Below are 26496 nucleotides of genomic sequence, written 5' to 3'. Positions count from 1 at the left end.
ACCGAAGAGTTGGTGTTGAGGGATCAGAGATTGTAGCCACTCCTTTTTACTTCTTAGGTTTTGTATTCCTGTATTAGGAGACAGCATATCCTGAGTGTCCCTCTTAATATCTGACTTGTAATGTACCAACTCGAGTCATGTATGTGTGTGCACATGAACACGTGAGTGTGTGCCTGTATGCATGTGTGTAAGAAAAAGCCAAAATGACAGGAGAATCATAACAGTGCTAGAAGTCCTGTGTTTAGCTTAAATTTCCACAAAATCAGAGGACTTCCAGGGCAAACAACTAGGTAAGAGAGTTGAAAATCTTATCATATGAGTAATGGAGCTGATAATGTTAACCTGGACAAGGAAGAAAACTGGGATTGATACAGTGTCTTAAGACTTGAAAAGAAAAAGTGGTTGGAAATTAGGAGACACTCAGTATTGATGTTAAGAAATAAGTTTTATAACAATTAAAACTGTCCAATAATTGACAAGTATGCCTTATGAAAAAAAGCCTAAAAATAAAATTATTTTTGAACACTTATTTTGTGATAGGTGTTATGCTAAACACATCACATGCATTAGCTTATTCACTTCTCTCAAAATCCTCATGAGGTAAGAACTGTTATTATCCTCACAATACAGATGGGAAGCCAAGTGTTAGAGAGGTTAATATTGATACTTTATTTTTCCAAGGTCACTGAGCTAGTGAATGGACAAACTGGTATTTGATTCTGGAACCCGTGTATGAAACCACTTAATTGCCTACTTCCATCCTTGGACATTTGCAAGCAGTCTGATGTGGCGGAGATTTCTTTAAAGGGGTTCTTTCCATTGAAAGACTGGACCATTGCAGATTATCTTAAAATCTTCAATCTAGCTTCTGCCATATTGAGGATTGAAACGTTGAATTCAACCTCCTTGGCCATTGTGTCCATCTGTCACCTTCATATTTTAACAGAAATGGGGAAGAGTCTAGAGAAGGCCAAGAAAAACTAAGGGATGGATAGACAATAGAATCCACAGGGACAATTGAAAGAGGTTGCATTATATTAGGGCTAGGTAAGTCATTTCCATGGAGAATATAACAAGAAATCCATTCCAGTGAAAAAGCTTGGCTGGCACAAGAAGGTCTTTCCAGTGAAAATGTCTTGAAATAAGCAAGACTTTGAAGCACAGTTATGGGTAGAAAAAAACCGTGTCGTGTTAGAATAGAAGCCAATGCCTTCAACAGCAGTCTCTCCCAGCTGCCTTTCTAGAAGCCCTGACAAGTTGGCTTGCCCTGAGGATAAGCCAGAATGCCACCAAGTGTTTGTAAACATTGTTCTCTTCTATCCTGTCCCACTAAAGGAGCAGCAGACATCAAAAATGAAATCTGAGTCATTTTCACTTGAGGAAACCTTTAAACTAAATTTGACAACTGTGGTGATAGGAATTCTAGCTAGTCACAGGGTATGGCAACAAATAACCTCCTGAGATTCCTCCTGAATTCACGAATCTATGGCTCTCAACAATTGAGGAAAGCCCACGGAGTCTCTGTTAATAAAATCGCCTTTAAAAAAAATCATCATTTCTGCTCAACAGAACTTTATGTATTAATTTTAGGAGCTAGGCTGTCAGTTTTTTCTTTAACACAGAAAGAAACGGAATACCTTTACAAAGAGGGATTTTTTTTTTTAACCTTTGACGGATTTTTTTTCCTGCTTCATAGAAATTTTAACATAATTTCATGCCCCCATTCTTTATGGCCTGTTACTCGGTTCATTACTTTTACATTTAACTTGATAAGGTCCTGGTTCCTGGCTATGAGTTTTTGGGGTTTGGTTTCTCACAGCTGCTGCTTTGATAACATTCTCAGCCTTACACGGAGCTGGTGGCTTTTCAAGGTCTCATTCTCTCACTGCTCACTTTCCTGCTATTTCTGTTACTTCTCACTTGAATGGGTGTATTCTCAACCTCACCCTTCTCTACTTTTAAAAGAGGTCAAACCTTGGGCTTTTGTGAGTGGCTAATTGGTCCATGCATGGAATTGGGCAATTTATTCTGGAAGTAATTACTTGTCTCCTTGAGCGTGTCAGAACGTGTTTTCCTAGGGATGTTCAGGGATTTCAGAGGGGCACCCATATGAGCGGTAACGGGGCATCTCTCATGCTTGCTGTGAACACAGATAATGCCTGTGCTCTTTTCACATGCACACAAACATCACTTTTCTTCCTGTGGTCCCTACAGGCCTACAGTCACACTCTTTATCGAAAGGCAGACTCTCCTAACAGGATACACGCCAGGCATGACATCAACTGCTGGCATTTGGAAAAAGCCCACCGTTTCACTGAGCAAAGTCAGGCTGTAGCTAAATTTGGAGAGGGAAACATCTTCTAGACAAAGCATCTCTTAGGTTACCCAGTATGAGAAATGGGATTGTAAACATTTAGAGAATTTCTGGAAGTAGTTTATGGTTAAAATTAAGTCAGGGTTGGGAGTTTTGAACTCTGTTATTTTAATAGGAAATTAATTTGGGGAAGGAAAAAAAGCAGCTCCTGTTTCATCCACTTAGAAAAAATTTCTCCTGTGGTTTCTATCATTTCCCAACACATTGATGTGAATGTTGGAAGACTGAATTTAACAGATGATCCAAGCGCTAAAATGTGCTTACAAGTGACAAAATAGGGATGAAAGCTTTAACTGCATTTTGAAGAGGAATGGGGCTACTGGTAAGAGGAGTGAAAGCACAATTGCAAGTGAAATTGAGAGGAACTCTCAGCTCATCGTGCACAAAATACAGTATTACCGAGCAAAAGTTACTCACAGGTATTTGCAGTGCCTTTGGGGATGGGGAGATACGAGCCTGGACTCCAAGGTCGGCCCTGATAATTCTTCTTGCATTTCCCACAGTCTGGACCTGTAGTGTTGTGCTCACATTCACAGGTCAATTTGCTGTTGTCATACACACACACAGTGGCATGGAGATTACATTTGCACCTAGGCAGAGGAGAGACAAGAGTTCATTGTTAAGTCCAGTTGTCTTGGTGATCACTGAGGCTTTATCCGTCTTCTAGGATTGTGGCTCTCACAGTTTGTAGTGCTTGAGCGCTACCTAAAGACTTAGTAAAATGTAGATTTGCAGGCCTGACCCTCAGAATCTTTTAAACAAGTGTCCTTGGGGGGTAGGGGTGGGGGAGGGATTATGATACAGCCTGACCTCATCCCACACTTTGAGGAATCCTAAAACCAGTCAGTCAGTTGAGTGGGGTCTGACGCTCCCCTAAGGCAACTGTGCTCTGAAATCAGGGGTTTCCCAACAGATATCCAAAATATTGCCACTAGTGAGAGGCTTTTCTGTGCTATTATTAAATCTACAATACATCTGGCTTTGAAGAGCAATGTCATCTTCTGTTTTTCCTTAAACCAGAAGGACAATTCTCATTTGTTTAAAAAGAAATATAACCATTGAGATAATTTGCTATTCAGGTTTATTTTATAGACCCCAAGAGGTTATAAACAGATGTTCTCATTCTGGGCTCTGAAATGACATTCCTCAGGCAGAAGAGCTTTTCCACGAAGGCCTCTAAGTAACCTGAATAATCCTCAGATTTCCTACTCACATAAAATAATCACAAAGGTCTCTCATAAATGGGTCAAAGGACTCAGGAAAAAAGATGCTTAGAATACTAGAAAATGAAAACCTATGTGTGGCAGGGGTTTGAGGTCATTAGCCAAGGCCTTCCCTTTGGTGCCCGTGAATAAAGCTGTAACATATGAGAAGCAACAATGGAATATGCAATTTCTACAAAAATACATTCCCGTATCTAAAGTCTCTGACTGTAAAACTGCAAAGGCCAACTTGATATCTGTTGAGGTAGGAGGTTATAAATTATAACATACAAAGTACGAGCCGCATCCTCTGGAGAAATAAAGCCTAGGTCAACAGAATGTCCATGACCAGAGGGCAGAACAATGTACGTGGGAAGAGATGTGTCCACACAAAGGAAACAACCTGATACCCAGACCTGGAGATAAAAGGCCAAGATCTGTCAGGGTCAGAAACTGAAAGTTTGCGTGTGTGTGTGTGTGTGTGTGTGTGTGCATGTGTGTGTGTGCATTTTTAAACTAGTCTGGCCTTTTCTAGGAACTAGGACAAAAATATAGAAAGTCAAGTTTCATAAAAACGAAGAAATATAGTGCTTTACATTTGCTTTCTTTTTTGGCAGATGTCATGAATTGGGAAAAGTAACAATACTCTTTCTTAGGTAGGAAAATAAGATTCTTTAACAACTGCTGTTGGTCTGTATAATGTCTGTACGGTAACATCCAAATTTCTTTCTTGTGCACTAATGGTCTGTTTGGAATACTGACCCGTACTTATGGTGAGGAAACAAAGGAATGGCTAGGACTATTTCTGCGGGCTGCTGGGCTCTCTTCTAAGTAAAAGGTGTAGCCCCTAAAGCAATAGCCACCCACTCAAACCTCCCTGGGTAAGACCAAGCCTCAGCTTCCTCAGGGGTCGACTACACTTCATAGTACTTATAACTACACTCTGCCCTCTGTATAGTTGTAAATTATAATAAGCTGAAAGGCTACCATTTAAACAATACCTATTCAACATCAACACATAAACAGAGTCTTTAACATTCATACAATCTTTTAAAAAGAGAAAAAATTCAGTTAAGTAAAATAGACAGTGTTTAATTATGAGCTAGGTCTTGCAAAAATCTCCTACATGCAGGGAGTTACTTGCGTTAAGCTGCTTATTAAAGAATCTTTCTCCTTCCTTCATTAGCACCTTTATTTATGGGTGTGTTTATAAATATGGAAGATGTTAGAAACTTAAGTGATAGAAGCACCAGCTTATACTGATTTAGCACCCTATCTGGTGTTTAAAAATTCCAAATGAGGAAATGAACAATGTGACCCCAAAGAATATGCTGGTTTCATGTGTGAAGACCAAGAATGCAAGTAGTAATTGTAAATTGGATTATATACCTTGTAGCTATTAATACTTTCATACTGGTAGTCAGTCTCTGAGTTATAGGCAATTTCTATTCTAAAGACTTTATATTTGCTGAGAAAATATTTTTTGAATAACAAAAGGAAGTGAAAGAAGAATAGATGAGTATTTAGTCTTATTTTTCCCAGATTTCTTTCAATTAATGGTTTATTTTCACCTGTCCAAAGCTTTTTAATCATTCAAGGCTCAACTCAGTTCATGACTCTTTCCTAATATCTATCTTACCTACTGTAGACACCCTATCTCTCTAAGCTTCTGATTCCCTCAAGTTTCTGTGTGTTTGGTTTGGTTGGTTGTTACTTAAGGCTCTTTCTGCTTTTAGAATTTTTACTCACTGCATCTCTCTCATCTTAAGGAAGAAAAATATCTACTTTGTATCCTAGTCATCTTTTCTCGCTACCACTTTAACACTCTCCTTCCCCTTCTTGAGTTTTCTACGCTTGCCATCTACTTTTTCTCATCTCCCACACACTCACTGTTTCCAACTAACCACAACCTCTCTTGCCAAGACCACCCATGACGTCCTTGGTGAAAATCTAATGGATTTCCTTCCTTGCTTTATCTATCTCCTTAGGGGATTTGACTCTGTGGGACCACTCCATTTCCCCTGACACACTCTCCCCACTGGATTCTCAAGGTCATTTTCAGAACCCTCTTCTGTTGTTCTCTTCATGTGCTGTTCTTTGGGTTCCGGATCAGCATAGTCAGCCTAAGTGACTCTCCTTGGGCACTCCTATCCAGGTTGTCCCTTCAATTTGCTCTGTGGTCCTCAACTACTTTTGAGTTACAGGCAATCTAAAGCAAATTTGCATCATTTTTTTCCCTAGAAAAAAGTAAAAACATGCAAAATAAACTCAAACATTTGGAACTATTTTAGGAGATTCAGATTCTCTTTTACGCATGGGAATCCACAGAACTCTCTCCTTCCATTATCACTAGGTGAAGATCATCTGCTCAACATGTGGATAAGTCCTGGTGCTGTAACGTCCATCACGGATCTCTCTCCTGAACGTGTCAAATCCAGCATATCCCAAACTGAATTATTTGGCTTCCCTCCCCCACCTACTCATCCTTCTGTGTTTTCTTTCTCAGTACATTGCATCACCTTCTAGTCAGCTGGTCAAGAATGACCACTCCCACTCCCTTTCCTACCACATCTAATTTGTCTTTACTCAGTCTCTCATGCAGTTCTGAAATTCCTCCTCCTCGATAACTCTCAAATACATACAGTTCTAGCCATTGCCACGTCCCTGTTGACATCATCATCATCTTTGATCTGGTTTATTACAATGGCTTCTATAGAGACCTTTCTGCCTCCTTTCATACTCTTCTTTAGCCCAATCTCATCACAATAGTCAAAACAATCATTTACACAAAAATACCTGGGTCACCTTGGCTTAGAACCATTGAAAAATTTCCCTTTATTCTCAGAATAGAGTCCAAGCTCTATAACATGGCCTACAAGTCCCTTTGAAATTGATCTCTTGTTCTTTCCCCATTTTTATTTGCACCACTACCAATTCTACAATTAGTTCTTCAAACTTTGCCTTTGGGTAATCTTTTAAGCTGTTCCTTATGCCTAGAACATAACTCTACCTCTTTTACCTGCATAATTTTTACCATTCAGATGTCAACTTGGAAATCTCAGTGTCTGGCTCCTAGGTGACATTCAAAAACCATCTGCTGATTAACTATCTGAATCCTTCTCTGACCCACCAGAATGCCTTTCCTATGGGCTCCTCTGACATGAGGCAAGGCCAGCCACAGGATGAAGTCCACACTATCTTTGCTCTACACTTTGGCTGTATTGTAATTGTTTATTCTTCTGTCACTCTCACTGGAGTGTAAGCTCCTGGGAGCAGCAGTCATATTTGCCTTATTTATTGTAACATCCCTAGCATGGGTCAAGCTACTTGGCACATAATAAGTGTTTAAAAAATATCTGACAAATAAACAAGTGACTAATAAACAACGAAACTTCCTGAAAGCAGGGACTTCATGTGCCTGTTCTACTATGATGAATACAGCAACGGACTATGAATAGAGAATTAATAGGCATTGTACTAAGTCAAACACTCCATGATGTGTGCTGAAAATTGCCCTCACCACTGGTTTTCACAGCTAACCTTATATTGGGCAAAAGGAACTCTAAAATTGGTGAGACCTTGTAAACTCAATTTAATTTAATTTAAACTCCAGAGGATTTGCCAAATGTCTGAAAGCTAATACAAGAGCTATCCTAAAAAAATGCCTAAAAGACCCAGGAGAAGAACGCAATTTAGAGGAGAGCATTTGGGTAGCATAATTATTCTGGAATGTGCATCTTTTAGTTTCAACTCCTTCCTGGAAGGATGACCACCTTGGTTCGGCTAAAGTTTGGCAGAGTGCTGCTTGGGTGCTGGCTACAGCTCTAACTTCTCCAGCAGTAAATCTGCTGACCTAGCTCGGCTCCTGGGCTGTCTTTCTTCAGTCATTGTGACAACTGCTGTGCCGGGGCTGAGCTTGTGAAAGTGGGCGCTGAGGTACAACGACATTGGCCTGTATTTGGAAATGGCTCCCTTTCATTTTCCACAGCTCAGTTTATTCTCATCATCCCATTCCAATCAGACACTGAAATCCTTTATTTAGAGCGTTTGCCAGAGTGGCTTTTCCTCCAACGGAAAAAAAATGTATTTCACAATGCTGGGAGATTGCTCTCAATTCCCGGTGTTATGAACTCCGGCCTTGTGATGGGGTGGAGGGCAGACTCCCGTGACATCCACTCATCTCTGACAGATTCATTATCCATTTCCTTGGCCATCCAGCTGCCACATTTGCCATCACATTAGGTGGGGGAGGAACTGTACAAGTGGAGACCTAACAGGCTTCGCTAGCGGTCACAGATCTGATGTTCTGGAGAGCTGAGCCTATTCACCGATTCTGTTTACACATATAGAACTCACACTAAGACACTGCAGATAGAACTAATTGACTTGCTTGTACCTCAAAGATCCACTTGTGTGTAAGCGACAAATTGCACACACTGTCAAATAAGGGCATTGCTAAGACAGACCTTTAACAAAAAATAGTGAGCTCTATTCTGTGATGCAAACTTAATGAAAACCAGTGTGTTCTTGCTTTCAACCAGGTCTGCACTTCCTGTATTTTAGTGAGCAGCTGTCACAAGTCAATTTAATCTTGCTTATAAAAAGGCTCCAACATTTAGATCTGTGCCACCTGCCAGTAGGTATGAAAAACCCATCTAGTCTGCCTGTTTTTTTTTTTAAATAACTGAATATATTTATTCTGGGAAGCATGCTATCCACCAGAGTTTCCTGTGAGTTAGAGGTCTGTACATGTAGTCTATCAGTAGTGTTTCAAATAAAAGTACCAAGACAAAGAAGTTTAAAACTGACCCTTTGTGAAACAAAACTGGAAGGGAAATCAGGCTTGCTGCTTTTTGGCTACTTTTATGCCATAGGAGGATCTACCCTGAAGTGAATGAAGTTTAAGTATCAGGCGGCCCTTCCAAAACCTTGAGAAGGACCTTAACAATGTGTTCATACAGTCATATGATTTTATATTATTTTCACCAATAAGATATTATTATATTTTTAATTAATGAAGGTTTTTCCTTAATAAGCCCCCTTCCCAAAGGGCATACATTTCAGGCACTACAAAACCTGGATCAGGTTTGCCTTCCTTGGATCAGCACTTGCTACACAAATACTTGTAGAAAACAAGTCAGCACAAATATCAGGCATTTGGAGATGTCTTTTTCAAAAGGTGACAAATTATAAAATGCCTCTCACATACTTTTTCTCCCTCTGCAGCCCCTTGACCTTTCTCTTTTCACTTTGACACATGAATTTTCGATTTCTACTTCAATACATTATTTGAAATGGGAGACTTGGCGGCAAAATGACTTAGAGATTATGAGTTATGACACTGAATCAGACAGCCTGGGTTCAAATTCTGCCTCGGCCACTTATTTGTTGTGAAGCTATAAATGAGTGACTTAACAAAGAAATAAACAGAGCTAACCTTGACTAAATACTTCCAAGCACCTGGCATTGTGCTAAGTGCTTTTTGCATATTTCACGCATTATTTCATATAAACTACAAAATAGTTACATGGAATTAGCACTATTAATAATTATAGATGATGCATTTGAATACCGAGGGACTAAGAAATTCACGTCTCCCAGGCAGTATGAGCTGGAGCAGGGATTCGAACTATGGGCAGTTAGCCTTTAGAACTCAGCTCTTACCAATGCAGAAGTCACGCTGTCTTCCTAAGTATGGCCAGGCTTCAGCTGCCACAGGGACAATAAATGAATGTGTTTCAAAGAACAGTTTTGGGGACTGAATGAGATTATCCATGCATACACTTAGCATAATGTCTGACAGAAAGGTATTAATAAGTGTTAGTTTCAATTATTATTATTATTTCTACTGTCACTATTGTTACCGCTGCTACTGGAATGGGCTGTCTGCTTCATTCCATAAGCTTTAATTAATAACATATTCTATGGATAACACTGTGAGAGGTCTCATGCATTCAAAAAGAAGACAACGTAGACTCCTAATCTCCAAGAACAAGCAATCTGTTGAGTAAAGGAGATGAAACATACACAGACTAACTACAGACCACCAAGACTGAATACTCTATTTAATCATGACTATATAGGATATTAGGGCAGTAACACTGAGTTGTCTCTACATTGATAAGGATGTATTTGTACTAAACAGTCAGAGGTACAGCCCCTATCATTTAAGGCAGGTGGAAAAAAAAATCAACACTTACCAAAGCCCACTATAGACCTGGAACTGAATAGATGCTTTATGTATGTTATTTCACCTCAGCCTCGTCACCACTTTGAGAAGGAGGAATAAGTATCTGTGATTTACAGATGTGGAAGGTGTGCCTGAGAGCAGTAAAGTAACTTGCTCAAAGAAACACGCTGCTGGTAAGTGGTAGCCAAGGGTCAATTCCAAAAGATGGGCTCCTTCTAGGATATCACTTTATTTGAGGAAGAACAAAGCAAACTGGTTCAGAGGAGAAGTAGACCCATGGTCTAAATAGCGTATTAATACTAATTCTCTAACACTTGCTAGTCAAGGTGTGGTCCATGGGCCAGTAGCTCTGGGATCACCTGAGGGCTTGTTAAAATCTCAGTCCTCCCCCAGGCTTTCTGAATAAGAAGCTGGATTTTAACCAGATCTCTAGGTGATTTATGTGCACAGTAAAGGTTGAAAAGGACTCCTGAGCTCACCGGTGGGTCAAAGTCCTGCTGAACAAGAAAACTAAAATCCTGGGGGTGATCCTTATGCACACATTCTCCCTTCCACCATATTGTGTGGAAATCTCTGACCTAAACCTGACCAACACTAAGGCTCTAGCTGTACTCACAAACTGAATATATATATATAGTATGATATATAATATTATATATAATATATAACTTATAATTCAATAATAAAATGACAAATAACCCAATTAGAGAATGGATGAAGGATCTAAATACTTCTCCAAAGAAGATACGTGCATATGGCCAGTAAGTACAAGTAAGCACATAAAAAATGTTCAACATCATTAGTCATTAGAAAAAATACAAATTAATATCACAATGAGATACCACTTCACATCCACTAGGATGATTATAATTAAAAAAGACGGACAGCAGCAGATGTTGGCAATGATGTGTAGAAACTGGAACCCTCATGTATGGTTGGTAGGAATGTAAAATTGGGCAGTCACTTTGGAAAACAGTCTGGTAGTTTCTCAAAAAGGTAAACATAAAGTTACCATATGACCCAACAATTTTATTCCTAGACATTTACCCAAAAGAATTGAAAACATGTCCACACGAAAACCTGTACACAAATGTTCATAGCAGCTTTATTCATAATAGCCAAAAAGTGGCAACAACCAAAACATCTACCAACTGATGAATGAATAAAGAAGATGTAGATAACAATAGAAAAAACACAAAGTAATGAAGTACTGGTACATGCTACAACATGGATAAACCTTGAAAACATGCTAAATCAAGGAAGCCAGACACAAAAGGCCACATGATATACATTTTCCTTTGTATGAAATACCCAGAATAGGCAAGTCTATACAGACAGAAAGCAGATGAGTGATTACCAGGAGCTGGGGAGAGGAGTGAATAGGGAGTGACTGCTAATGGACAGTCATTTTAGAGTGATGAAAATGTTCTGGAATTCGATAGTGATGATGGCTGCACAACTTTTTGAATATACTAACACCCACTGAATTGTGCATTAAAGAAATGAAAAAATAAACTAAATGGAATAGGGCATTTATCCAAAAGAGACGACAGAAAACAGTGGATAAGAGTTTGGGCTCTGGGGTTATGTAGTATGGCGTTAGCAGGAACCTTAGGCAACTTCCTCAAGCTCAGTTTACTCCTCTGTAAAACGAGGATAGGAAAATACCTACCTTAGGGGTTGTTGGGAGGGTTGAATGATACACTGTGATAAGGCAGAAACTGCTAACTGATCTTTGTTTTTCCACACCAGAACAGTTTTAACTGGGCATATGGTCACAGGCATAAAGACTACATTTCCCAGCACTTCCTCTAGCTAAGTGTGGCCATGTGACTACATCCCAGCCAATGGCATGTTATCAGGAGTGGTGTCTGTGACACTCCTGTTGGGCCTGCACTCCTTTCCCATTTCTCATTTACTTCCTGGAACATGCACAGGGTATTGAGTCACCTCAGACCATGTGGACTTTGGTAGCGGCACCAGGGCCCTCAGACAACCTCCCCTGAAGTCAGAGGAAGGTGGGTCAGGGTGGGTGTATGGAGCAGAGCCACCATCCCAGCTCTGGAGCACTGACCTCCCAAATGCAAGGAGAGAGAAATAAACTTCTGCTTTGTCTAAGGCACTGTTAATGTCAGTCTTTCTTACACACATCTGAAAGTATATCTGAAAACAGCACCTCATAGGTAATAAGCACTTAATAAATATAAACTACTACAATTATCATTTGTATTTTTAAGCACAGTCTTATAGCAAAAGACTGGATCTTCAAATATCAAATTGGGCTGGTCTGATCCTAATCCCACTAGGAAAGAGAGGGCTCCAACCTTTCCAGCATTCTACTACCTCTTCCTTCATTAATTAAATCTAGAGTCTCATGCTACTGATCACTGGTAAGCAAAAATGTTTTCAGAAGGTGTGTATTTATAAGCTATGCAATGGTCACAGTTCAGTGTGAAATAGATATCTGCTTATAATTTTTTGAAAGCAGTGACACACCAACAGACCAACAAAGAGGCTGGACATCCGACTTGTGTTTGGTTTCCTGTATTATGGGAGAAGCATAAATGAAAGAAGCGGTGTTAGGACTCTAGGAGGCCACCCTGCAAATCCAGAGGGCAGGTTTCCATATGGCTCTTGAGCTCATTCTTTCACAATATATTGAGTTCCTGGTTGTTGGGGGCCCTGGTTGATGGGGGATCCACTCTCTTAACCTTTGTTCTTGGAAGAATTATTTTTGAAAACTGAATTGTATAAACTTATTTTTTTTTGAAGCAGAGAAATGTACTGTTATACAGTTTTCTCTGGGAGTGTAAAATAAAAACTGAGATCTTGATCAGCTCTTCACTGACTCTGGGATTTTAAAATGATCTTTTAAAAAAATTTATATAAGGCAATTGGTTTGCTCCAAAAATTGATGGAAAAAGGACCAGAAAGCCTTCTTACACATTTTGCAATAAATGACTTAGACATCCTTATGGCACTTTTAAAACCCTCTAAAAGTTCCATTTAAACCTTACTTGAGACTTTAAACTTACTCACAGTGAAGCGTCAGATTACATGATTCACTAAACTGCTGGTTCTTGTATGTAATATTAAAAATAGTTCTTTTCTATTTCTATAGCTTGCCAGGGAGACAAGAGTACCATGACTATAAAATAAAAATAGGAGCTTATACATTTGAGATAATGCATTGTCCAAGATTGGAAAGGGTATATGATGGTGCTCTGTGACCCGTTTACTACACCCAAGGGAAATCTGGTTAGACAAGAGGTGCCAAAGGATAAAAGACATAGCAAGATAATCATCGCAATCCAGACTGTCACTCTTCTCTGCACAACCAATCAATCTGAAGACTGGCAGGTAAAGAGCTTGTTAAATTAAAACTCAACTAATCCAAGACCAATTAGCAATTAATAGATGATCCTAGATGCTTAATATGTGCATAGTAAACCATTCTAATTCTTTTTGAGAAAACAGAAAATCTAGGGGTCTCCAATCCTAGAAATACAAATGATCACTGTTCAAAGAACCAGATTCTATAAGACAGATAGGGCAACATGGTATTAAGAGCTTGGACTCTGGACACGAAGGGCCTGAGTTTAAGTCCTAGCTCTACCATGAGCCTGTTGGGTGTCCCCAACTGAGTGTCAGTTTCCTCACCTATAATATGGACTACTGTTAGTAACTAGTATAGGATTGCTATGGAGATTAAATGAAATAGTCCACATTAAATGTGTATCACAGATTGTGGTAGATAGTAAGTATTCAATAAATATTAGCTATTATTATAGCTATTATTATAGAGAGCAATGGCAAATTCATGGCTATCTAAAAGTCCTTCACATTCCCTTCTCTCTTGCCTTCCTCTATAAAACATGTGGGAAAACTAAAACACTGATTTTCCCAGACTGCCCTTCCTCTGGGGTTGGCCAAATTAGGTAGTTCTGACAAATGAGATGTGACCAGAAGTCACTAGGTAGGGTGTTCAGGAAAGCTTTTAAAAAAGGACAGCTTGGGGCTTCCCTGGTGGCGCAGTGGTTGAGAATCTGCCTGTCAATGCAGGGGACACGGGTTCGAGCCCTGGTCTGGGAAGATCCCACATGCGGAGCAACTAGGCCCATGCGCCACAACTACTGAGCCTGCACGTCTGGAGCCTGTGCTCCGCATCAAGAGAGGCCGCGATAGTGAGAGGCCCGCGCATCGCGACGAAGAGTGACCCCCGCTTGCCGCAACTAGAGAAAGCCCTCGCACAGACACGAAGACTCGACACGCCAAAAATAAATAAATAAATAAATAAACTTGAAAAAAGGCCACAAGCAAATGTTTAAAAAAAAAAGGACAGCTTGAATGGAATCATTCCTTTGGCTTTTTGCTTCTTTCTCTTTGCACTTTCCTCCTGTTCTGTTGTCTGGGGTCCAGACGGAAATGCTAGAGGGACTTAAAGCTTTGCAATCATAAGAATGGAAGTTCTGCTTAACGACAGGTAACTAGGAGGCTAGAAGGAAACCAAGGCCCGACCATGTCCTCACACACTATGTGAGCCCCCAGCAATCGACCTCCCCATGTCCTCTTGCATGCAGAAAACAAGCCTCACCCTGTTTAAGACAGACATTCGCCTTCCTCTTTGGGAAAACTGAATATATTCCTGATATAAGAAGCAATTATAAAGATTGTTGACGTGCTCAAGTTATGTTCACACATACTTGTCCATTCTGTGGTTTATAGTAACCAACTAAGTTAGATTTCTTTCTTTCTTTTTTTCTTTATAGAACCACAAAAGTGAAATATATTTTTCACTTATTTTTTAAATTCCAATTTGATGTGAACTATACCATGATAATTTCTTATATACTTCCTTGTATTGAAAAAATGTAATTCTCCTCTTGGAGAAATTGGGACATAAGAAAAATTGGGCAGGAATAAACCTAAAGTTCTCTTGTGCTCTGCAAAGCCACAGAGTTCAGTAAGGCTCTGCTGCAGCGCTGAGCCATCTGACACTGTGGGATTCCTTCATCAGGTTGGATTGTCAGGTAAGTTTTTGAGATCTCTTAAATATGTATACTTATCCACTTAAAAAGGTCTTATTTCTTCAAATGGTTACCTTAGAGTCTGATTAGAAATGGATCAGGGGCTTCCCTGGTGGCGCAGTGGTTGAGAGTCTGCCTGCTAATGCAGGGGACACGGGTTCGAGCCCTGATCTGGGAAGATCCCACATGCCACGGAGCAGCTGGGCACGTGAGCCACAACTGCTGAGCCTGCGCGTCTGGAGCCTGTGCCCCGCAACGGGAGGGGCCGCGATAGTGAAAGGCCCGCGCACCGCGATGAAGAGCGGTCCCCGCACCGCGATGAAGAGTGGCCCCCGCTTGCCGCAACTAGAGAAAGCCCTCGCACGAACCGAAGACCCAACACAGCCAAAAATAAATAAATAAATAAATAAATAAAGTAGCTATAAAAAAAAAAAGAAATGGATCAGGCTGAATAAATAGCTTTATGACTAGAAATAAAAGTCAAATCTGTGCAAAAGAATACACTACAGCAACCTTATTCTATACTTTTACCTTTCACTACAAACTTTGAGAGGAAATTGAATTAGATTCCCATGGGTGGTATGGAAAATTGGGGGTAATAGCTTTCTTCTAATTCTCCTTTTTCTGAGAAATAAAATAATGTCCAGTAGAGAAGAATGCACCTAGCAAAGCCTTTGGCTTTTTCCCCTTATTTGGTGGCCTACTTTTGTTAATAAGCCTTGGGAAAGCTGAAGTTTAAAGACAAAAAAAAAAAAAAAAGAAAGAGAGAGGTAAAAGAAAAAAACCCGCCCACTAAAAGAGCATGATCTTACTTGCTATGACTGATGACCTGAACTGTTTCACTTAAGATTAGAAACAAGGGCTTTAAAGCAAAGAAACAAAGAACTCTGAGAATATAAATGAAGCACAGCAACGAGTTCTGAAAAGATCCATTAGATAGGATATGGTCAGGAAAAAGTAACTAGATAGTACTGATACTGTCATAATCACATTCAGTCTTTCCATTGATATGGTTAAATCTTCAGACATAGGGTCTGTACCAAATGTGTGAGAATATTTTAATGAGAAATGAAATTTAAAGTAATTTAATATGGATCAGGGTCATATTTTAGAGTCAAATGATATATGATCAAGAGACCTGGACTCAATCACTAACTAGCTGATTCATTTTTGGTGAATTAAACCGGCTTCTGTGACCCATTTCTTTGAAAGGTGAAGGATTTGGTCTGTGTTTGAAAAATGCCCTACATTGGCTGCCTGACTGACCCTACCTTCTGGCAATATCTAAGCTGTGGTGGGTATGCATGTGTTTTTGCACACCCCAAATCCCTTCTTCTTCCTTTGGTAACAACCCTTTGGGACCATCCTTTCTCATTCTCAGGTTAAGAGGATCAGGTGGGGGATTTCAACTTGCAGCTCCAAGGGTGAGCAGAGAAGCTGGGCTCAGCCTACTAATGCATTCTATCTTCTTGGACACAATAATTGGTTCAAGGATGGGAACATGACTCAATCCCTTAGAAAACTGGTCCTGGGGCTTTTGCTGAGATTATGGGAGTAAGAATTCTTTTTCCTTATAGTATTGCTACACTGGTAGTAGGTAGCCTGGAGCTGCTCATGGCCGTCTTGGCCACAACATGGAAAATCCTGGCTTAAAATAAAGCCAAGACAGAGGAGAGCAAAACTAAGAGACAGGAATAATATCCTGATGACTTTGTGTAGCCCATGCTGCCAGCTTGTCCGAATCTAGCTGTGTCCTGGATTCCTAGTAATGAGCCAAAATAGTATCTATTTGTTTAAACTAGTTTGAATTATTTTCCTGTTACTAGCAACCAAAAGATCCTAACCCAAAATACCATGTTACTTTTCCATGACTTAACCACCTCCTGAGCTGATTGAACTAGACTGGACGTAAGACCCCAAAGCAGTCATTACATACATTGATCAACAACCCAAAATTTATGGTCTAGCTTGAAAAGATGAGCTGGGCCAACCAGATTTTTCTGTCAAGGATTTAGAATTGGAAAATGGAGAAATGTTATCACCAGGAGGTGGGCATCAGAATATGCTGGATAATTTCAAAGTTCATTTCAATTCTAACCTTACACAATTCTTATTAAAAGTTTTTTTTTGTTGTTTTTGTTGTTGTTGTTTGGTTTTTGTAAAATGAAGTGACTTTTTTTTAGACATCTTTATCGGAGTATAATTGCTTTACAGTGGTGTGTCAGTTTCTGCTTTATAACAAAATGAATCAGCTATACGTATACATATATCCCCATATCTCCTCCCTCTTGCGTCTCCCTCCCACTCTCCCTATCCCACCCCTCTAGGTGGCCACAAAGCACCGAGCTGATCTCCCTGTGCTATGTGGCTGCTTCCCACTAGCTATCTATTTTACGTTTGGTAGTGTATATTCACTTCACTTTTTAAGTTAAGGTGAAAAGTGCTGTATTTTGGAGTTAGACAAGATCTGGATTTGAATATTCCGTTGATCACTTTTAAACCGTTTGACCTTAGGCTAGAGACTGCTTCTCTAAGACTGGTTTCTCATTTGTAAAATAGAGATGATGATGAGTAACTTCATTTGGTTTGACTTTTGAATGAGAGAGCATGTCAAGTGCCACCACAGATGGCTCATGACTAGGTTAACTTCATAAATTTTAGTCCCCACTTGACTGTCATCATCCATCATTATGAAATATTTGCTGAACACTTACAATATATGAGACTCTGTGGCTAAGATTTTATTATTTCTGAGCACTGAACCATTAAAAAAGTATGAAAAACAGAACAAGCAAAACTTCCAGTTGAACAATATCCACAGAAAGAAGGGACCTGTTGTCTTAACTACCCCAGGGTCACTAGGTCTTCTCATTCTTGTTCTGTATTTAACAGAAGGATGAGAAGAAGCCTTGGTGGACTGTGAAGACCTGAAGTGTGGAGGAGAGGGACCAGGACTGTGGCCTTCATGAGGGCAGGCCATGGGCAGGGCTAAATCCCAGCTCCTGAATGGAATCCTTCATGGTGCCTGGTGGGCAGTAGGCTCTTCATGAATATTTGTTGGAAGAATCATCCAATCCCATACCCTCACTGTGGAAATGTGGAAACACAGGATCAGAAAAAATGATAACAATAACAAATAAGCTAGCATTTTTGAGCTTATTCTGTGTTTAAAAGCACATTCAAAGGATGCATTTTCCTAATGGTGTTTTATTTCATCTCTACAGCAACTTTGTGGGAGAGAGATAGGCTGGTATCACTATCTTCACTTTACAGATGAAGATAAAACTCAGATGGAGATTGTTTACATGTAGGATATAAAACCAAACTTGTTTTAATATGGAAACATAATGGTTTAGTTTTTCTCCACACACCTCCCTGCCTCCCTCTCCCTGAATCCCACTAGCAATACTTTAAACAAAGTAAGCCAACATTTTTTCTTCAAGTGCTTAAACACTGAGCTCTTTCTACCCTGCTTTTTGTTGCCAAAGACTTCAGCTCTGGTTTGAACAGGTTCTCAAAATCATTTGATAGGAAGGAACAGAGAAGGGGAGAGGGTTCTGGGTAAGAAAAGATAAAAAGTGTGTAACAAAAGCATCACTACCCCTGCAGACAGCAGACAGTTCCCTCAGAGCCAGCTTCCTGGTCTCTTACCTCAATGTGCTTGGTGCTTGGCCAGCAAGTTGAACAAGCTAGAGGTGGATTACCTTCCCAGCAGCAACCTTCAGCCAATGAGGGCTGGATGCTTGAGGAAAAATACTCCAGCTTCCTTGCCTCTCAAGGAGAAAGCTCTGAAAACAGCAACTTTATTGACCTTCCTTCCTGCTCTACTTACTCCTCATTCCCTCACAGTGCTTTCTGGAACTACTTCCCAAATATACTATTTGCATCCAAATCCTTGTCTCTGGGGGGGGGGGGGGTGGAGGGAAGCTCAGAACTAGGAAGACAGAGGGAAGGAGCCAGAGAAGACTTTCTAGACTGCAAGATGGACCACAGGAAGGGACACCATTAGACTGTTAGGTCGAAGACCTCAGCAATCAATCACCTGCCTTCCCAGGAGTAAGGAGCTCCCAATACCTATTCTCTGTCTGTTAGTCCTTTAGTCAGTAGGTGGAAGGGATCGAGATTTGTTCTTTATGTAACAGGGCTTCACTGATTGACTGCCTTTCCCTAGGGTTCCTGAAATCCTCCTGGGGTGTTCAGGAGAACCCTGCACCTCAAGAGGCTAACTGATCGAGCCTGAGGACTCTCTAGAAACAAGACGTTAGTTAGTGAAATACCCTCATTATATACACAACTTGTCCAAATGCAGCAGGATCCAAACTTCTGTCTCTCAAGTCCAAAATGCCTCAGTTTGGACTCTAGCTCTACTACTCGCTTGCAGTGTGACCTTGGGCAGGTTCCATAACTTATATGCCTCAATTTCCTCATCTGTAAGACTGGATAATGACAGTACTTAACTCATAAGGTTCCTATGAAGAATAACATATTATTATCTTCAAAGCATTTAAAAACAGTGCCTGGCACACAGTAAATGTTTATTAACCTCATCATCATCTCCATCGTTATCATCGCCTTTATTATTTTTGCTGTTGCTTTGGTTGTGGAAAGGAAAGCTAAAAGGGCAACAGAGAAAGCCCAGGCTCTCTCTGACTTCTAGCGTTCTATATAACACTAGTGATAAATTATCACACAAAGCGTTTTTGGGTACACCTGGTTCACAAGAGAGCTTAAGCTTTTACCAGTGACGCTAATATTTTCTTCTCTCTTACAAATTGTGTACTTTGGACACTATTTGAAACTTTCAGGTGCTTGAACCAAATCTGAAAAAGGCTGCTGATCCCTAAAGAACACACTGGAGGCAGGGAGTGAGGATATGTCATCTGAAACTGAGGTGGAAGGTTCTGGAAGCCTTACAGGCCCCCGTTCCTTAGACTCCATAGAGATGGCCATAGAAATGGAGTGACCTGTGCTTTTTCTCATAAAATCCACATGACGGTGACAATAACTGCCACAAAGCAGTCTTGGGCCTTGAGGTTTCCCTTCATTTGAAGGCCTGCCCGAAGAGCAGGGCTGCAACAGAAGCAGATCAAAGCCGCCTCTCCTGCAGGACTGGAAATATCAGATGCAGAGTGTGGTGTAGCCTCTTAATCCACAGGGTAGCAAAGTAAAGGTCAATTACCTCACTTAGAGGAATGAAAGGCATGTAGTAAAAGTCAAATAGATATGCCATTAGATACTATATTTCAAGCATGAAAATGAGGATTTTCTCTTGCAGGGTTATATTTAATGCACTGGTAAACACAAGAGCTTTATGACAAAGAGTAAGATAGGAGGCTGACAATGAATCTGCCCGACAGAGTGCCCTCTGCTCGATGGAGGTGTCTGTGTGGGACCGTGCGGTCACCATTGATTGGTATCAGGACCTTGCCCGGAAGCAAGCAGGCTGGACCCACAACCCGCTAGACAGCGCCAGGAGGAACAGGTGCTTCTTGTGGTGGCTCTAGGGATTTAAGCCTGTCAAAATACTCTCAGCTGTGCCAGACTAGCCTCTGTCTCTAGTCTGTCCTGATCCGTGAACCTGTACCTTGGGCTTTTCTCCTTCCCCGGCATTCAACTCATGGTCCTGACGTTGGCAGGGCCCCCAGTTCTGCTCTCCTGCAATGGTGCCTTCATTTAACAACCTTATTCCCAATTCCTGGGGCTGTGACTCTTCATTCCAAGGCTGTTCCCCTGCCTCATGTACCTCCGGTTCTAATCTCCACTTTTAACTAGGATTGTTGTGCATCCACCCTGGTTTCTGCACTTGTTGGTGATTAGACTTGGTGTTGAACCCTGATTTTTTCATTCTGATCACTTCCAACACCCTGGTTCTTTAGGAAGGGCTCTTTCTCCTAAAGCAATCACCTTTATGTCTCTGGATTGATCTTCTCCCCTAGCTGTGCCCTCAGTTTTTCACCTCATCAGAAACATCCTTAAGGGTCACAGGCAATATGCTGAGACCAGAGGAGGGGGCGGTGTGCTTCCATTACTGACATAGTCACTCTCTGTGAAACTGGCATTATTTCACCTGTGTCTACTGGCCACCACTTAAGAAGCTGTGTAACTTCAGCGATGTAGTTTCATTTGTCTGAGCTTCAGTTTTAACAGAAGCATTCAAAATAATTCCATTTTTCATTTTTTAAAAATAAGCATTTATATTAAATGGGGATATTCATTAGAGAATGCATCTTAATATTTATTGAAGTTGCAAAACTGTCATTTGGGGGCTCTGCCAGAAATATCTGCAATGGATTATATCTGGTTGGCAAAATCTTCCTCGGTTCTGGAAAGCACCCTTTGGTGAGCTTTTCATTCATGCAATGGAATGCAAGTACCCACCCACTCTTCTTTAAAGAGCCTTGATCCTGTGAAATAACTCAAATGCAGCTGCTTCGGCTTGAGATAATAAGCTTTCTGGTTAGTGATGTAAATATGGTGTGTCCTTTGCAGATCCAAGTCTCTGAGGAGACTCACCACTAACTCACAATTTATGCTGCCCGAAAAATTCCCTTGCCCCTGGGAGATACGTGCATCTTTTTGCCCAAGCATGTGCTCATAGGAAATTAGGGGAGTGTATGAAATAAGGAGGAATGTGGTGGCTTGATATCTTATCCTCTTGGAGAAAACGCTATGAAGAGGAACCAGACTGAGCTTGACACACACAACATTGACTGGATTTTGATGCCTCAAAGATGATGTTGTGGAGGAACAGACAGACTTGAAGAAATGCATTATTAAATAGCAAAATTGTTTTCACGTGGGCCAGAAGGTCTGGCCTCACTCTCTGGTTAGGGGTGGGAATTTCTCTTGAAGTAAGGGAATATTCTCAGACAATCTTCCTGCACCGGAAATTAAGTGGGCTTTGAAGAGAGAAAGGAGGTCTTTATTCCCTCTCCAGAGCCAGAAAGTGGGGAACCCAGACTATGAGGCAGGATGGTGTCTGGAGATTCCAGCTAGAGGTGATGGAGATGTTCCTCCCTGCCCTGTCCACCACATCACAACTCTGTGACACCTTCTGGGAGTTGGGAGCTGTTTAAAACTGAAGGTGAGAGCTTCACTTTCAACATGGTACTTCAGTGCTCCCCAAACCTTCCTTAAAGTGTTGTTAAATCTAACAATCTCATTTTAAGGAAGTAGGTGTCCATGATTGGAAAAAACAGGCATGTGGCAAGCAAGCTAATTACCCCCTTGTAAGCAAGCGAGAGAGGTTGGAGAAATCCTGGAGCCACATATTGAAGGCTCAGAGCACTTTAATCTCTCCCTGGCAGAGATGTGTCTCCTTGATCCTCCTGCTTCACTGTTATTTCTAAATGGGGCTCTGCTGTGGAACCAATGAATAAGTGGGCAAAGGCTGTAATAATTTAAGGAGAGGTAGTACTCAAATAGTTCTGAGTGAACAGAGCTGTGAATATGAAGAGTAGGGAAAGAGTATAAAGAGTAGGCACTTAGGTGTACCTGGGTTGGTGACTGGGAAGCAGCAAGAGAAGACTGAAGGTTGGGACCAAGACAGCAAGGAAATTATTCAATAAAGTTCACTATAGGTAGTATGTCAACAACCAGGGTAGAAATCTCCACATCATACAAATTGAACATCAGAGTAAAGCATGTCAGAAACTCAGGAAAGTAACAGAATTTAGAGCAGATGTAAATTCCAAAGTGAAGGGAGTCTGGGCAGAAGAAAGGGAACACAGCAGAGTGGTAGCATCTTGGGCTATGGAGCAGGGTTTCCTGGTTGGAATCTGATCCTTTTCCTTTTAACTAGCTATGTGACCTTGAACAATTTTCTTATCTTCTCAATGCCTTAACTTCCCCATTTAAAAATTGGGGATAATAACAGTAATATTGTTATAAGGATGTTGTGATGATTAAATGAGTTAATAAAAGTGCTTAGAAGAGTTCCTAGCACAACATAAATAGTCAATACATGTTAAATATAACTGTCACTGCTATTATTATTTTCTAGGCAGAGATGAGCTAGGAGCAACTGATTAAAGGCCAAATGTCCTGACTAGTGGCCTACTCTCTGTTTTCTTCTCTTTGAAAGGAGGGAATGGTGGACAGGAAGGAAGAAGGAGGTTGGGCACATGCACTTAAAGAGCACAAAAAACAGTCAAAAGAACAAAAGCATAAGTACCCAAAAGACTGATTCTGAGCTGGTATGATGTCTAAAATAGTGAATTTTACATTTACTTCCTGTTGGCATAGCTAAAAATCCTGCTTGCTATCAATTCCCAGTCAAACGATTAACCTGATGGTGGAGGCACTAAAGTGGGTTTAGTTGTGGGGAATGATCCCTTCGTGGCTCAGAACACAAATACGTCAACACATTTGGCTTACACTATAATAGTAACTTTAAAACTCTCTCATATCCAATAAGGGCATTTTGGTTAATCAATCTACCACATACAAATGCCTGATCCACAGTACCCTTTAGATCATTCCAGAAATCACCCGAAAGCATAATTAAAAACACGGGACTTCAACTTCCATACAAAATGGAGTAACAGGGTCAGTGTTTACTCTTCCACCTGAAATAACTCCCCAAAAGATGAAATCTGTGAAATGTTTTCAAGACACCAGACACCAGGAAAGAAAGGACAATGACTCCCAAGAGAAAGCAAACATAAATAAATAAATAGATAGATAGATAGATAAATAAATAAATAAACAAACTGAATCCACGGACTGCCTTGGCTTGCTGTCTTGAGAGAGTTTTGTGACCATGGTACAGACAGGGGGAACCCAGGCTGAGGCCAGTGGACTCCTTGATCAGAGGAGAAGGAGGTGAGAGTTCAGGAGACTAGGGCAGCTAGAGTCAAGAAAAAGTACTGGAGGGGAGAGAACTTCACAAAGAACACTGGAGATCTGCACACGGACCCCTCAAGTACTCAGCACAATACTGATCTGTGTATGTGGATGAAGAAACTACAGGAGGGGAGGGAGAAAAACATTCAAAAAGATTGGCTACGAGTATCTGGAACTCACACAGGACTAGAAATAGTGCCTATTCACACTAGCCAGATGAGAAAAACTCTTAATTCATGGGGCACTGGATAAAGTAGTCAGGAAAGTCTTGCTTCAGTAATGTGTAATAATCAGCCCTAGACTAAGGACTGCTCCAGACCAGCCTAATAGATCACAGCAATAAGACCCCAAAGGATCAACATGTTTCCAAATAACTTAATTAAATCCCAGGAAAACCTCAAGAACATTCATAGGAATACAAAAATACCCAGCACTGAACAGGGTATAATTTACAATATCAGGCATACAATCAATGATTACCAGCCATGCAAAGGAGCAGAAAAATGATGCAAGTAATCAATAGAAACCAACTCAAAACTGACACACATATTACAATTAGCAGGCAGGACATCAAAACAGTTATGTACAGTTATTATAATTGTATTTCATGTGTTCAAGAGTTAACTAGAGGGATGGAAGATATAAAAAAAGATCCAAATCAAAATTCTTGAGACAAAGAAATACAATTTCTGCAATGAAAAAATACACTCAATTGGGATTAGCAGATTAGACAACACAGAAGAAAAAAAAGAGCATCAGTGAATTACATGACAATGTCAAGTGACCTAAGACATGTGTAATTAGAATTCCTAAAGAAAAGAAGAGAGAGGGGTGGACAGAATAAATATTTGATGAAATAATCCCCCATATTTTCTAATTTTTACAAAATCCAAGAAGTGCAATGAACCTAAGCATAAGAAACATAAAGAAACCTACCCCAAGGCATATCATAATCAAAATACATAAAACCAGGCTATCTTAAAAGCAGTAATAAAAGAAAAAACATGTTACATACAGATTTCTCTTTGGAAACAATGCAAGTAAGAAGACAATGGAGCAAAATCTTTAAAGTAACGAAAGAAAAAAATAACCTGCCAATCTAGAGCTCAACACCCAGAAAAATATCTTTCAAAAACAAAGTAAAATAAAGTCATTTTCCAGCATACAAAAGCTGAAAGAATTCCTCACCAGCAGACACAAACTATAAGAAATGTTAAAAGAACTCCATGGAAATCCGGATTTACACACAAAGCAATGAAGATAACTGGAAATGATAGCTATGAGGGTAAATATATAAGATTTTTTCTTATTTAAAAGATAATTGATTGTTAAAACAAAAATAATCATATATTGTGAGGCTTATAAGATGTATACAAGTAAAATGTATAAAAACAAAAGCACAAAGGCTGGCAGGGGAGAAATTAAAGTCTAATATTATACTTCTTGTACTACATCTGAAGTGGTATAATATCATCTGAAGTTAGACCGTGATAACTTACAGTTACATATTATAAACCTTAAAGGAATCCTAAAACAACTAAACAGATACAACTAATAAACGAACAGAGGAGATATAAGGAATCTTAAAAAATTACACCAATCCAAACAAATGCATAAAAAGAGAAAAAAGGAACCAGAAGAATGGAACAAATAGAAAATAAATAGCAAGATGTTAGGCTTAAACCTAACCATATCAATAATCACATTAAATCTAAAACTAAACACCCAATTAAGATACAGATTAAAAAGCAAGGGCAACTATATGCTACCTGCAAAAGGATTGAAAAATATATCAGGTTAACACTAATCAAAAGGAAGCTGGAACGATATGTTAATATCAGATAAAATAATACCTGTGAAGGACCTAGACAGATACTGCCCACTGTGTAAATCACTTTTATGGTAGCTCTAATGAAAGAGGCAGTGAATCATCATAGACTTAGAAGTCAAACGTAGGAGTGGACCTGGAGCCTTAGATTCAACTCAAATCTCTATTTACAACTTTAGGTAAGTTACTTAACTTCTCTCAGCCCCAGTTTCCTTATCTGTAAAATGGGGATAGAAAACAGTACTTACCACATGGAGTTGTTAGGAAGGAAGGTGAAATGAGCAAACTTGTACTAAAGAATTCCACCACCACTTTGTTTTTTAGGTAAAGGAAATAAAGAAATGTATTTTGCACACTTGAGATTGTGGACTGCAATTCGTCCCTTTGCACACACTGTATGTTCATGTGGTGAAGAGGGAAGGGAAAGGAAGCAAGAGGGGAGAGACAAAATGAAGACAGTAGAAGTAGGAAAATGGAACAAAAAGTAATGAGGAGATAGAAAAATCCTCCAAGAACCCTGGAAATAATGGGGATATGGGGATAGAGTAAAGGGTTTCCTTCTCTATGTTGGGTGGATGTTTCAGCCATTTTTATTTAAAGATCTTAGTATAGGGTAACTCCAGAAGTCTAGAAACTAGGGGAAATCTAGAAGGCTCATATATTGATAATATATATTTTTTATTTTGTGGCAGAATTGCCTGTTTTACAAATGAGAAAAATTGGGGAATTTTTCATTCTATGGGAATACCATTGACATTCCAGGCTTGATCGAGATGCAACAGGAATATTCTAGGGTTTAAGAATCACCCAGGGAAATGTTTTCTGAAGATAAATCTAATCACAGGTACAAATGAAGTTTGTTAGGCCCTAAGGATAATCATCCACTCAACAATTATTTACTGAGTATCTGACATGAACTAGGCATGCTGGCGTCCGATATTCAGAAAACTCAGTGTCCTTCAAAGAGTTTCAAATCTGCATGTTTCTACTTCCTACTTCCATTATTCAGGGTCCTGTATGAAAAAAAAATC

General features: G+C 40.0%; 1 protein-coding gene across 6 annotated transcripts in view; it reads right to left on the bottom strand.

The window, feature by feature from the left end:
* NTNG1 (netrin G1) overlaps nt 1-26496 on the bottom strand; it is a 325003-nt gene that overhangs the window by 94868 nt on the left and 203639 nt on the right. For all 6 annotated transcript variants that reach the window (XM_059900684.1, XM_059900655.1, XM_059900638.1 and 3 more), the window contains exon 3: nt 2792-2964. In XM_059900684.1, the coding sequence (XP_059756667.1) occupies nt 2792-2964 (173 nt within the window). The remainder of the gene's footprint in view (nt 1-2791; nt 2965-26496) is intronic.

This window comes from Balaenoptera ricei, chromosome 1 (genome assembly GCF_028023285.1).
Source record: "Balaenoptera ricei isolate mBalRic1 chromosome 1, mBalRic1.hap2, whole genome shotgun sequence".
Lineage (NCBI taxonomy): Eukaryota > Metazoa > Chordata > Mammalia > Artiodactyla > Balaenopteridae > Balaenoptera > Balaenoptera ricei.
Note: the sequence above shows the minus strand (reverse complement) of the source record. Positions and strands in the feature narration are given on the sequence as shown.